The sequence below is a fragment of the Anticarsia gemmatalis genome, chromosome 1 (genome assembly GCF_050436995.1).
Source record: "Anticarsia gemmatalis isolate Benzon Research Colony breed Stoneville strain chromosome 1, ilAntGemm2 primary, whole genome shotgun sequence".
Taxonomy (NCBI): Eukaryota; Metazoa; Arthropoda; class Insecta; order Lepidoptera; family Erebidae; genus Anticarsia; species Anticarsia gemmatalis.
Window position 1 is genome coordinate 14,343,118 of NC_134745.1, and position 14,629 is coordinate 14,357,746.

At 34.1% G+C, this 14,629-nt stretch overlaps 1 protein-coding gene across 1 annotated transcript in view; it reads right to left on the bottom strand.

The window, feature by feature from the left end:
• Nucleotides 1-14,629, bottom strand: part of LOC142982519 (metabotropic glycine receptor) — a 153,738-nt gene that overhangs the window by 36,957 nt on the left and 102,152 nt on the right. The window contains exon 5 of the mRNA XM_076129058.1: nt 964-1,107. Within this exon, the coding sequence (XP_075985173.1) occupies nt 964-1,107 (144 nt within the window). The remainder of the gene's footprint in view (nt 1-963; nt 1,108-14,629) is intronic.

The window sequence follows — 14,629 nt, forward strand, 5'->3', positions numbered from 1 at the left end:
CAATCCAAAAAGCTTCTGCGTTTTGCGTTAATTAACCCACAGATATAATTTTCGGTCCGGTGAATGTATCGGCTTCTACATCTAATTCTAAATTTATAGATTTTGTTTTATTCATAACAAATTTATTGAAAATATATGAATAGTAAAGAAGCTCCTTAAAGACCTATATAAATATACAATATCTCACACTTTATAAAACTAGTTTTCACTGACCACGAAACTTTATACAAACTTGTTCTACAAACAGTCTTAAACAATGATAAAGAGCTTGAATATCTCTGCCTGTAGTTTTAACTTTATGGTTATTTATAAAGTCTTCCTAATTACCGTTGTCTTCTTCAAGAATTTGTTGAGATAACTGTTTTTGGGGAATTTTAAATGTAAGGTGTTCTTGGTTGTGAAAAGTTTTAGAATTTCGGCTAAACGATACGGTTTAAGGTATGTAAAGCAGGGTTTGTAGACTGATAAAGTTTTTATTGCCAGGGATGTTATTGAATATGATTTTGCAGTCATTGAATTTAATCTTCAAATCTCCAATAATCTTCACTCTAAATTTTAATAAAATCTGTCCAGTGTCTTTAGTAGTTAAAAACATGACATCAAAATAATAAACTTTCGCATCAAAATAAGTAACTATAATAAACTAGCTGACCCGCGCAACTTCGCTTACGTCATATAAGAGAGAACGTGTCATAATTTTGACCGTTTTTGTAACATTTTTTCCTATTGGTTGTAGCGTGAGACTATCTAACACTAACATTTTTTTTTTAAATCGGATCAGAAGTTAACAATCTCTTCAGCTTTATAATTAGTATAGATAATGTAATAAAATGTAATCGGCGTTTCAAGAATTCGTTCTCTTCTAATAGACTTCCGACATTATTTTAAGTAGACTTCTTAATGTAGCTTTCAGAATGTAAAAAAAATTAAACTATTATAATAAAACAAATAATAAATACATACCAACAAGTGCTTCTCATATTCCTCTTCTATATCACTGCCATTGTAGTATCGGTTGTCAGCCGTCGTGTTCGGGTAGTAGAAGCCTCGCCGACACACGCAGCGGTACGAGCCGCGACGGAAACCCAAACCGGGCATGGGAACGCACTGTAACAATGAAACATTGGAATTTGTACAGTTTGAAAAGTACTTATAATAATTCTATTTGGATATTCTATGGAGTAAATAAATATTTGAGACACATGATGCTTCTTTTAAATTATAGTTATTGTCGAGACCTTTTATTTACTCAACAATAGGCAATGTCAGCCCGATAGTAGTAATTACACGCTTTAAGACGTGTTATTTTCTTCTATTCGACCCAAAGTATAAAAATAAAGTTTTAATAATATAGTCAGAAGTTAATTAATTGTACTTAGATTTCGAAATCCAAAACTATACTGAAACTGCATGACAAACGATAAAAAACTATATTTATATCGTGTAAACCCGATCTAAAAATAAAAGCACATTGTCATCCCTTGAAATATCTCGCGAATTCTCATCCGTGTCCCAAAAGTGTGATGGACGGCAACGGTTGCTGACGTCACCGGCTAGTTTTTATATCAACTCGATTTGTCCCCCCACCCCCCTCCTTCCCCCAGGGAGAGACCCAACAAATATTATTTCATTTTCTACACAATCATGTCAGATTGTGAGCTCGACCTTTACAGTGAATGGGTTTGTTCGACTTTCCAATTGATATTGTAAACGGTTTTAGATGTGTTTTAGAAACTGGGAATTCAGTTTTGTGATAAATTTGGTAACTGCTAAAGGTGAAAGTGATTACCGGGTCTGTCTTTTAGATCCCGGCTGACAACATGAAACATTTTGTGTTGAAATAGTCGAAACAATGATTTATGATGAACAAAAGGGACATTAAGAATATATTTTTTTAAGGAAAGTACATATAGTTACTTTGTAAATGCAATGAAGTGAAAATGTGAAAGTGTGAAATCAATGTTTTTGTTCTGTAAGGTCGTTCGAAGATATTGTCGTTTTTCTTACCTTAAAAAAGTCTGTTCTCTATTCCCCCTTTTAGCTACAAAACAATTATATATAATCAAGTGCCAGATTGCTTAATTGACATTTTTAGCATCTAACTTCACGTTTTCTATGCTAAGAACTGGCCATACAAACATATAATTAAATTCTGTCAATTCGGTTCATATTTGAATCTATAAAATGTCCACATCTACGTCATGATACCTGTTACAAATACCCGAGTATTCCGTGACAATGACGTCACATTATGTAGATCGCATAACAACTGAACTGGACCAATTTTAATTTAAAATGAGAGGAGAAATTCAGTTCTCTCGCGAGGATAATGAGGTTTTATCGATTTAAAAGAAATCCAATTGTAATCGGATTCTGTAAGTACTTGATAATTTACGAGGTTTTTTGTGTAGAGCGGTTTTCTTGTCAAAGTAAGGTACGTATTAGGTATCATCCGGAAGCACGTTTTAAAGAACCGGTTTGACATGTTGAAAAAGGTTTTTGATAGTCATGCTTCTGCGTTTGGCTTTAGTTAATTTCAACTAACATCGAAAACCTCAAGTGAGGTGATAAAGTTTCTTTGAGGGAGACCTCAATTTAGATACACGTACAGCAAACGATAATAAAACAAACCGGTTGGTTATCCCTTTAAGAAGGCAAAACTATGAACTACATTCTTCAACCCAAAACGATAAAAACATCTATCTCATCAATACACACAAAACAGGGTCTACCCACATATCTCTTTAAATTGACTTCCGAACTTCTAGTCTTTCTTACTTGTAGCCCAAGTTAGACCCTAGATCTAGATTTATAGTTTATTTGTACTAAATCACACGCCTACGCCATCTAACTATGCTTAGAGAAAAGTGTCCAGTAAATTGGGGTTACGCAGCTGTTTAGGATTTATTAAATGGTTTAATTTATATAAGAAAAAAGGGCTTTGGTAGTAAAATTTAACTAATCAAATTAATTTGGGTAAATCAAGATAAGTTTAAAGATGTATTTCTTCGTTGTTCTTATTATTACTCGTTCCTTACTCGTTCTTACTTGTTCCTTACTTGTTCCAATGGTTATCCAGTTTCAGAAAACTACTTCTATTCAATTTAGATTTAAGTTAATTATCATAAATTAAACTGTCTTCAAGAGAGAGAGAGAGAGAGAGAGAGAGAGAGAGAGAGAGAGAGAGAGAGAGAGAGAGAGAGAGAGAAAGAGAGGTATTCAGTAACTACCAAGGTATTGTAGAGAAATATCAGAGCCTCCGGGAATTTCGGAAAAATTGATTATTTATTTATTATTATTTATCAGTTAGTGTTAAATATCTTGGCCATACGGTTTAACTTTACTCCTGGCTCATTCACAAACGGAACTTGTGTCTTACTATTGGGACAGACATATGTTTTATTTAGCTTATAGGACAAAAATATGCTTAAAACACATTTTCTTTATTACTATTATTTTTTTGAATAATCAAGGCATGCAAACAAATTACTCTAGTACTCAAAATAATATCAGATGTTATTCCAGGAACACAAGCTCAGTTCAGGTTGAGAGCTAATAAGCCTAAGTGTCTGTTATTAATCGTCAAACGACCGCCCATCTTCAGAGTATGTCGTTCCTGGAACCATTCCTATGATCTTGATGGTATTTGGCTTGAGTGATTCTGTAATGCATAGGTTTACAATAATATGGGTTGTAGATTAAGTTATCTTAGTTATCTGGTCTCTGCCTACCACTATGGGAAAGAGGCGTGATTTTAAATATACTTATTAGTATATGTATGTATGTATTAATTTATTGTAACTATCAATGTTAAAAGTAAGTTGTTATTGAATCTTGATAGATTTTGACAAAACTATTTGTTAACGTCGACACCTTATTTTAGCATTACCAACGTAAACCCATTTTAGCAGGATTGGTTAAGAAAAAGCTAAGTTATAACGATTATGTAATTACTTTTCATTTGACTTACATGATTCATATGAAACACAGTTTTTAAATTAATAAAATTTTACTAAAACAATAAGATGCTATAATAATATTTAGACCTTGCTTAATGTTTTTATTTTGAGGAACGTTATTTGTTGTAATCATTATTTTATAAATAACAAATTGGTAAACAAAAAATGAAAGTATCAGGACACAAGTATTCTCTTTAAAAAATACGTGACCGAACCTACAATTTCCCAATACATTTTCGTCAACAAACGAAAACTTCAAATAAAATATTTTGTGAAACTCAATGATTGGCAATCGAAGTTTCCCTTTGAAGCGGGTTTGGTTCTCGTTTGAAATGACAAGTTAAATACACCCACGTTTTGTAGGTGACATAAGCCATTTAATGCCTTATACAAATCTAGGCTTAAAGCCCTATTTGTGTGGGCTAAAAATAGAGGTTCTGGCTTGTTTGTTCCTGCGGGGGTAGGATTACTAAGTGATTAATCGAGGGCAGGCTGTAATGTAAACTTATGGGTGAAATTCGTTATGTCCTTTTAACTTTTACTGTAAAGGTTATTGGGTGTTTTCTCTGGTCTATATTCCGAGAATAAACACTAGTAATGACTAGTATGTCACTAGCCCCCGGTTTCTGAGGTACATTTAGCGGTAATTTATCTATTCGATAGCGTTTAAACTCATATAAAAAACGCGATTGAATAGATAAACTACCTTTGAATGTACCTTAAAAACCGAGGGTAATACTTTTTTGCATAATTTATAGTTTTATGTGTCAACATAAAGATATCCAAATTGAGTCTGAAATTAAACAGTAAAATCACACACACGCCCTGATATTATTAATAATAATGGCATCTTAGTTGATATACGAATACGGCAGCCAATTTCATTGCAGAAAAATAACAATTTAAATAGGTATTTGAACATGGAAATTAAACGCTCCCATAGAAAAAATACTTCAGTAACTCAACATTGAATTCATGCCACGTGGATCTTTATCTGCTTACTGCAAAGAAAAATAAATATATTCTTCCCAAAACACCCAATGTAACAGCTGCTCGCATGACGTTGCAAACAACTCAATAGGAAGACAGGAAAGGTCAAACGGATCCCCATGACTTTGTACTTTGCTTACCGATTGCTGCTTAAAGGGTAAACAGAAAGGGCCACTCAAAAGTGTGATAAAGCTTGGGATTTGGCAAATTTTAATTTCGTTTGGTTAACGTTTGAAAAGAGTGGCAAAAGATAACTCATATTTTTTGTGTCAAGTTCCTTTGATAAAAGTATGCAAGTTTTGCCAAAACTCATAAAAACATAGCCCTGTTCTACACTACTATTTTTATAATGTTAATATGATTAGATATAACAATTGTACATTCTTTGCAGTCAAGCAAACTATCAATTTAGCTTGCTGCTAAGACCAGAAACAACCTGTGCCGAAACGTCGGGAAAAGCAAAGACATTCCTTGTGTAATCATTTATTATCAATGTCAAGTGTTCTCTAGCCTATTCAGGGAATAAACGTTGTTCATGATGTCATTGACCTGCCTTGCCATAGGCCCATGCTACTGTAAGCACTGTGTGGTATCAAATAACATTGCTCTTTTTAAGTTTCCATGTTAACAAATCGCAAGTCCTAACTTTTTCCAAACAATTTTGGCACGAAACACAGTTTCTTTCGGTTAGCTATTTGTGTTCAGTAGTAATCAGGTAATCCGGCTTAGCGCTAAGTGTATTTACTTTCCAAATGCTTCCTCTGAGAAAACAAAACTTTCTGCTGACGTCACAGTTGGACAGCTGAAATGTCTTTGTTATCTATGTTAGTGAGTTTATCAAGAATATTTTAGGAATAGAATAGGACTGTTTTGCCTAAATGTTGACTATACGTTGACTTGTTACATACCCAACAAACCACATTATTCCAATTCATATTTTTTATAGTTTTTAAAATTAATATCGATTTCCCTAAAACGGTTATCTTGCAAGATTTGTGTTTGAGAGTATGTAAATCATTTCACATACAATATGCTTTTGAAACAAGTTCAAGAAGTTTACAGGTTTGCTAGAAATGTGTCTGAAATCTGTAAGCAATGTTTAAGAACCATTAACTTTAATGAAAATTCAATCAACATGATATTTTTTTATAAGATGTCATTATGGCATAATAATAATAAACTTTAATAATACTTCCCTCAATTGTAATTATTAATTGATATCAACTCGATACAATTTATTAATCAAAAACTCATTATCGAGAAAATAATATTTTAATCACTCGTCACCATTATCCAAAATCTCTTGATGATCAATAGTACTGATATTGACCACCGCTAATGAAAATTATGAGCACGATTAATAATCATTCACTCGGCAAATTATTTCTTAATAAGCGACTCTATTTAAAACACAAAAGCACGTTTTTAATTAAACCAGCTGCATTTTTTAAGAACTTGTTGCTCCAACAATGTGATAATAGCGAGCAATATTTCTTTGAATAAAAACCTTTATCTATCTCCAAAGAATAATGTAGTGTTTATGAAAATATATTAAAGTTATAAATCAAGCTCTCGTGAAAAGATACACAAAAAAACGGCTATTTCGAGTTTACAAGAAATCAGAAATCTTCCGCTCGCAATTTTTCTTTGAAGAGGCTTTCTCTCAAATATTTGGGTTACCGGCTCTCTTGCACGTACAATCGCAATAAAATCGAACATAGCGAATCACGTCTATCTGTAAATATGTGCTGGCTTCTTTCTTCAAGTCCTTTTTTAGATATTTTCTTTACGCCTCAAGATAGATTGGCTGAATATCTGTTTTCATGTTAGGAAAACTTTCTGATATAAAGTAAATGGTAGGCGAGGGCCCGCCATTTGTAAAAGTCGGACACGGCCTCATACGGAGCCAATACGAATAAAAGATTACGCACGTGTTACGTATAGGGTGGGAAATTGGTGTTTGCGTGAAACGACTGTTTGATTCACATTTCCGTAGTCATTTTGCCGATATCAAAAATATATTTTGGTGGCGGTAAGACTTTCTTTCTTGCTTTACACTTTGTATGGTTGTTTAGTTGCAAAGAACAGAGAATTTATCGACATTTTGATAGACGTTGATTTAGGTTTTTGTTTGTGAGAAATACGCGGATATGTTATGGGATAAGATATTTCTATAAGAATATATTTCATACAAAGTGATCACCATTTAATTTCAATAATAATTTAACATGTAAGGTAAAATATTAATGCCATATTTTTTGTAAACATTCCAGGGACACTAGTTACAAACGTATTTGTTTCGAGTACAAAAAAACTGCCTTATGGTTAATCATAAGACCAACAATCAAATCTGATATTACGCACATTTGCAGCTCAAGCAATTGACAAAAAATTTGACGTTTTATAACAAATCCAATAGTACAACACACTGCAACATAGAGTATAGGTATTTTGTTCAAACAGTTTCTGAACCCGGTTCGGTAACACAAATAGTATGACCAAACGTCAAACCTTAAGAGGCCGTGTTTTTCATGTCCATCAATGTCAGAAAAAAATGTACAAAGTATAAAAATATATTGACCTGGATTTATAGCAGGCTCGCTGTTGTACAAGAATTTTCTTTTTGAATACGCAAACTGTATTTTTTGTGTGAATTTTGATGAATTTGCAATTTGTTTGATAGGTTTTGAAGCCTTATATAGTAAACGTACTTGGTTGAAAACATGACAGTGTAATTTTTGATGGTTCTTTTTTATTGTGGGAAATCAAGGGCAATATACTGAATCTTTCTATCGAGTAATTAGTTTTTGCGATCGTGGGCTTATATAGTTTAGTGAAAGCAGTCTATATGTTATCAAGAATACTTCAAACTCCGGTCAATTGCAAGTACTCAAATCGATTCAGCGTTAGAGACATTATAAGCATGACAAACAGACAAAAAGATTAATTTTATGTTTAATTTTACACTATGTAAGTATAATACATACATTTTTATAACCAACTCAAACAATAAAACTACGCTTTAGATGCATTAAACTAAAGCTACAAGGACTATAAATCACTTCTAAAGCAACCACTTTTAAACTAATAGAATTGAAGTCATCGGTTAACAGATGGCAGTAGTAGCTATCCATCTAGATCCTTTCTACGACATTTGTTAGACAAAACGTGACAGTTTTACAAAGTAAAGGACACAACAATCTATTAGATAAGGTTGAGATGCTTGTAACCTGCAGTTTTGTATATACCATTGTAAATTTAATGTTGTTGTTTTTTAAGCTTACTTGATTGGCAGGAAACAAAGTGTCGGTATAGTTGGGATTATGTGTAACATTTCTGGGCTGGTTTTTCATTAATTGTCGTTTAATCACAAAATGTCTGCTGGAATATAATGGTAACTTTAATTATGTGTAGGCAGATTACAAAAACTGAAATATTTGTGTCTCAAGTTTCATTAAAATACATTGTTAAGTTTAAAATAATGTCATACGTACATTTTAAGTGCATATTTATATATATCATGCGTCACATAATTCTACATAATTCTTAAGCGTTTCCAATAGTAGATAGCAAAAAGTATATAAGGTTATTTTTTTAACCCGTCATTGCCCCACTGGGTATGGCTCTCCTTCCGAACGAGGGAAGAGCTAGGCCTTGTATATAAGTTGCCAGTTCAAAATCGAGGGCTTTTTAATTAGTACTCACGTTTACATGTACCCTACTCAAGCAGACTTCTTTGCACCGTCACTATACCTAAATACAAGTCGACGCCCTTCCTGCCTGTGTTGAATAACAAACATCCTTGTGAGGGAGCGATTATTAACCTTTGATGTGACAGTATCGAGTGTCTATCGTATGTTTGTACACGTCATTGTGTAGCGCGATTTTGTATACTAGGTAGATCGTTTAACATTTAAAATAACTTGAAGAATGTTCTTGCGGTATACGCTAGGGGCGCTGATCACTTTTTCAAACAAAATTTAGTTATTAGACGAAAGATTTACTAAGTACTATTGCAACTTGTTTCCTATGGGGTACGTAAAGTACGTATGGGGTTTAAAGCACTAAAACTTATTTAACTTTATCAACATACATAGTGTGAACTATGAGCACTGATTTAAAGTATTACGCAGTAAAAGTTTTAAGATTTGTTATTATCCTTTCACAAGTGGGTGCTATTATTAGTTCATGCAACTAAAAGTACTTAATTAAGTTTTAACAATAAATAAGTTCTTTCGACAAACATGTGCAATTTAATTTTCCGCACAAAACGTCCCTCGTAAACAGACTCTCAAACTGTTGCCAATTACCCTGTAGAGTAATACCATAATAACATGTCGTGGCCCACATGTGCCTCCGACCTTTGGGAGGCTGATCACGTTGCGAATAAACAAAATGAACCGCGCATTCCGACTCCCGATACATTATCGTAAAACAAGTAAGTTGTTCCTTAAAAAAGTCAGCGTGCTTGTGTGAGTGAGTACTCGAACCTGTGCGTATGTACGTGTGTCTCTGCGTGTGTATTTTTGTCTGTCTTCTTCTTCTTCGTGTCAATGGTTTTTAAAGTTTAAGATACCTCCAGTTTTATATAAACAGTAAATAAATACGAGAATATGTATTATTATGTATATATGTATATTATTGTATATGTTATAATAATAATTAGATATAATATATATTCAGATATATTTCGACCAAAAGTCGGCAACGGCAATGGCGTCATGGCTTGCCTCGGATAAGTCGTTCTTGTCTGTGCATGTGTGCGTATGATTGTGTGCGTGTATGTATATGTCGCAGTAAGATAGATAAAGCCGTAACATAGTTATATCCCTAGGGATATAATTATATGCCGTAACATAGTTATAATGAGAGTTTGAAGTCTGTCAAAATATATGTATAGTATGTAAAAATGATGTGGGTCTGTACGCCGCATTTGTTGAAAAATATTTTCTCTCGGTACTTTGTAATTTTCAAAGACTTTAACAAGGATTAACCTTCGCCCTTTCCAGTTCTTTCTTAACTCGACAAGTGTAATATTACTTAAAAATAGTTTTGCTACAATATTTTATTTATTCAAAGTGATCGGTAGTATAACTGACTGCACATCATGAGATCTCGAGGGAAACCTGTGTCAGGCCAAATAATAAGATGGTCTTTTCTTATTTATTCTAGAGTATTTCTCAATAGTAGCCCGGAGTTTGTTAACGAGCCTGAGTATTACTTTATTACATGAGGCGAATATTGTTTATGTCAAAACGTGGGTTACTTTCATAGTTACAACTTTTAAACTCTCGCGTTGCATGTGTAACATATTTTATACTTGAAACGTGGGCTATTTCATACATCTCTGTCTACATCTTTGGATATAACATGCGTGATATTATGTATGTTATAAACTTAAAGAAAATCGTTGACCCTAGAAATTTTGTTGCGTCGGCCGAATAAACCTTTTATAAAAACTTAGACCTCCATACATAATCTAGGTCGAAGTTTAGCAAACGTATTTTGGCTGAAAGCTTCGGGTGGCTAGCTAGCATAATATATAGGGCTGTTTCTAAATTAAGTGCGTATACTTGCTGGGTTGTAGACATTCTTAGAAATATTTTGAAGGAGAAAATTCGAGACGATTTTAGAGCTAAGTGAGTTTTTACGGTTTATTTTAAAAATCGCAAAGTGAAGTTGAAACCAAAATCAATTTTGCGGAACATGCTGTATATGATACGAAATAACCACTTACTACTTAGTGCAAATATCCTGATATTCTTTTTGAAGATAAAAGTACAGTTTAAGTAAAAAAATAAGGAAAAGAAATATCAAATTCATATTTACCTTCTGAAACAATAGATATTGAAATTACCAAAAATATTTCCTATGATGAACATTAAACCAGTTAATAACATACGACTAAATCTTAATACAGCATTTAAAGGTATTTTCCAAATAATTTTCCTAAAATATCTAAGAAGAGATTTCTCCTAAACTCCTACACCATAATTTACGATACTCTTAAGTCCATGTAAGTCGGTAACAAAAACAAAGTATATGTTTCCATTAATATTTTCTTTTTATCGTCATGTCGACATGTTTTGACGCCTACCCTTGTTAGTTTGGAACGTGTTTCAGGCCAGTTTTATGGTGAACTACTTTTATTGGACATATTTCCTGAGTGTAGGTGTAAGGGCGCGGTTTTTATTGACAAGTAGACTTTATTTTTTATGCTAGTAAACGACTTATAATTGACAAAATAGCAAGTTACAATTTAGGGAGTTATATTTTTTTTTATCATTGGCATAAGTTTGAATTCAAATTAGGCACCATGGAACTGAGAGGCAATAAGTAGAATATTATCCTTTAGGCCATATTGCTTTCGATTTTTTTATGACACTTTTAACTACCGAGTGACTATAGATAAATTTTATATGAAAATCTTATCAGCCCCCGTTGTGATCCAGTGTAACCATTTTTCTAGTAAGTTGAAATGCCAAACTACTAGTAGTAAGAGAGTTCTAACTAATAAACTATTACATTTATCTCATTTCGCTTTTAACCGGTAAATAGAATTGCGGATTTACAGATCTTGACAAATAAAATAGTCTTGTAGCCGTCAGCTCATATACCTAAAGCTTTAGTCGATGCACAACGTCAAAATGTCGAATAACGAAGCTACAGCCATCTGATTGATTCCCGTGTATCGTGTTTCGTCTGTATAGCACCTAACTGAGTCAATTCTATTCAAGCCATGCAAACCATTTTGATTTGGTTTTGCGACTGCCAGTTCCATTTTATGCAGAATTTTTCGCTGGTGAATCGTATTAGACATTCCACTGGCAACGTTTCTAACCTCCCTGAAACAATTTTATGTACTATAAACTATGGTTATGCTGTTTTGTCCGGTGACAAAATAGCATAAGTCAATACAAATACGACAAAACAGCATAATCGGTATTACACAATTAAAATCGACTGGAAAAATAGTTCCTCCAGTATACGCTAGGGGCGCTGAACAGTTCGCTACTCAAAGTTTCGTAATGTCTATTCGATATCAGTAGTAAATTTGTGTCAGGTTATTTTGGCGCCTTTTTAATGTAAGTAAATGACTTCGCAAAAACTTTCATCCATTCAAAAATTATTTTAATTAAAAATAAAATATTAATATGTAATCAATATTTACGTTTTGACGCGTAGAAAAGGTAAAATGTGTGAGCCATTTGCGATTTGGTGTGTGCAAAGCTTAACTTTCGTACTTCTTACTTATGAATGGAGTGACCAATTCTTATTCTGATTTGGGTGCTAACAAAAGTTTATGGAGATGACAAGCAGATGCAGTAAATACTTGATCGTATGGGATTGTGGTCAGTAAGCAGGGAGAGAAGTTGTAAGATTCGTACATTCTGGTGCAAATGTATTGGAGTTATTTTTACGACTTACCGTAGTACTTGGTAGAGAATATAAGAAGGCTTGTGGTTTTTCTGGCGATTACCACGTTAAGTAACAAATAGAAAGTTAGTAAGTTGGCATTTTTTGTTTTAAATAATGATGCGTGTTGTATTCCAGGGTTAGCCCAGGTTTCTTGAAATAATGTGGAAGGATTTAGATCCTTCCACATTATTTCAAGAAACCCTTGCCCACCAGTGGTACAGTATTAGGTTAGATAGATTTAAATCATGTTCAAATAGTGATTGGAGATTTAAACAAGTAACAAAATAATTATTTAAAACAAAACAAATAAATATAATATATTTATAGATTTGCCTGATGAAAAACATTTCATTAAACCAACCTAGTGTGAGCAAACATGACTAGTACGTACACTAGGTAAAATAAATATCGGTGAAAATACCAGGAAAATTTTCCAAACAATGTAAACCACACGTAAAAAACACAGTTCTAAAAAACATCATAACGATGCAGAACAAAAATATTCATTTTAAACGCATTTTTACGAATAAAAATTCCCATATTTGCCGCAAAAAATTTCCCCATTTTGTTGCAGAGTATAAAAAGCAGATACATTTTCGTCCTAATAACAGTATTTTCAGTAGCGAGTCCCATATGTTCCCATATACCGGGGGATCTCTTAATCCTTATTTAAAATGTTCCCATACAATTTACCCGCGCCACGGTGAATGGATGATGCATTTTAGATTCCCATCTAGTTGCCCATGAATATTTAATGCTTGTAAAATTTTATGTTGGTGAATCTTATGGTTATTTTAAGGCTATAAAATAGATAACTGACCCTCATAGCTCCTTCCAAACTTTGAGAGAACATTTTGGATTTATTTTGTAAATGGCCAACTAAATAACCATTACTCCTGACTCATAGAACATTATTTCAACTATGTTGGGATATTCTATACTTGTAACTTGCAGAAATTGACTTAAGCTACATTTCAATTTCTCCATGCAGCTATAATAATAATAATAAGGCAGGGCACCTCGAGGCGAGGTGACGGGGAGTAGCGACCCCGCGGTACCTGAGTGCTCCAGGGGGAAGTCACCCTTCCTCATCTCCGGCTTGCCTTAGTTGGCTGGTCGGAGTGAAAACTGACGAGGAAGCGGTCCCCCGCCTCTGGCTTGCCTTCATTGGCCGTCCAGAGTGGAGTCGCAAGAGCAGAGCTCCCACTCTGTTCGGAGGACGGATGCTGAGCGTAAGTGGCTAGTGGGCCAGTGATGCCGGACCCTCAGGGAGCAAGTGATCTGAGTTTAACGTCCAGCGAGGCCTCTCCGTCCTTCAGCCGCTCACGTCCCTGTTGCCCCCTAGTTGCTATTCGTGCGACTTGTTTAGGGTGGCCCAGTTTGTGAGTTGGCAAGTCTCCGCCTGCCATTTTTACATGTTTTCAACATTGTTATCGGCAGGCGCCATAGTCCCCATAGATCCCCTGGTTTCCAGTCCATAAGCACCCCATCCCAATAGCCCAAGTAGTTTTTCCCCGTTAGTTTTGCCATAGTTCCACACAGTCCGGTGATTGTCCTTGGGTGCATTTTATAGTGTAAACAGGGATAATCACCGGATTGTGACACCACACATTATTGAAAGATTAAAGCCGTCTAAAAAGGGCCTCTACGTGTTGGCTTCGGCCCCACGCACGCCTTCCAAATGTCCGGGACTCTGTAGTCCCGAGATATACAAAAGACGTACATAATAATAATAAATGAAGCCTTACAAATCTCTCAAGATACAGAAACAACTCTCTCACAAGAAACCCTATACACAAACATTGAAACACAACTTAATCATACAAATATAAATCACTCTATAGACACACATAATCACTCTATAGATTACGCTAAAATAGATCTAGAGTTCCAATCCGCACTAAATACATTTAAAGAAACTGGACCAACGTCAAGACCGTATTTACCTAAGCAAAAACCATCTAAAAAGTTGGCTTTAATAGTTGAATATCTCAACAATAATATTCTCCCTAAATTTCTAAACACTGAACAAGATTTTATAACGTTTCAAACCATATTATATTCAGCAGCCTTTACAGCCGTTACTTGTAATGGCACTAAATTAAAAACTAGTACTACCCAACAAAGAGCTTTCAAACCACCGTGGCAGAGAAGACTTGAGAGCAGAATAAATAGGTATAGATCAGAAATAGCACAGTTAACACAATACATACAAGGAAATAGAAGTAGTAGAATATTAGCATCTGTAGAGAATGTAAAAT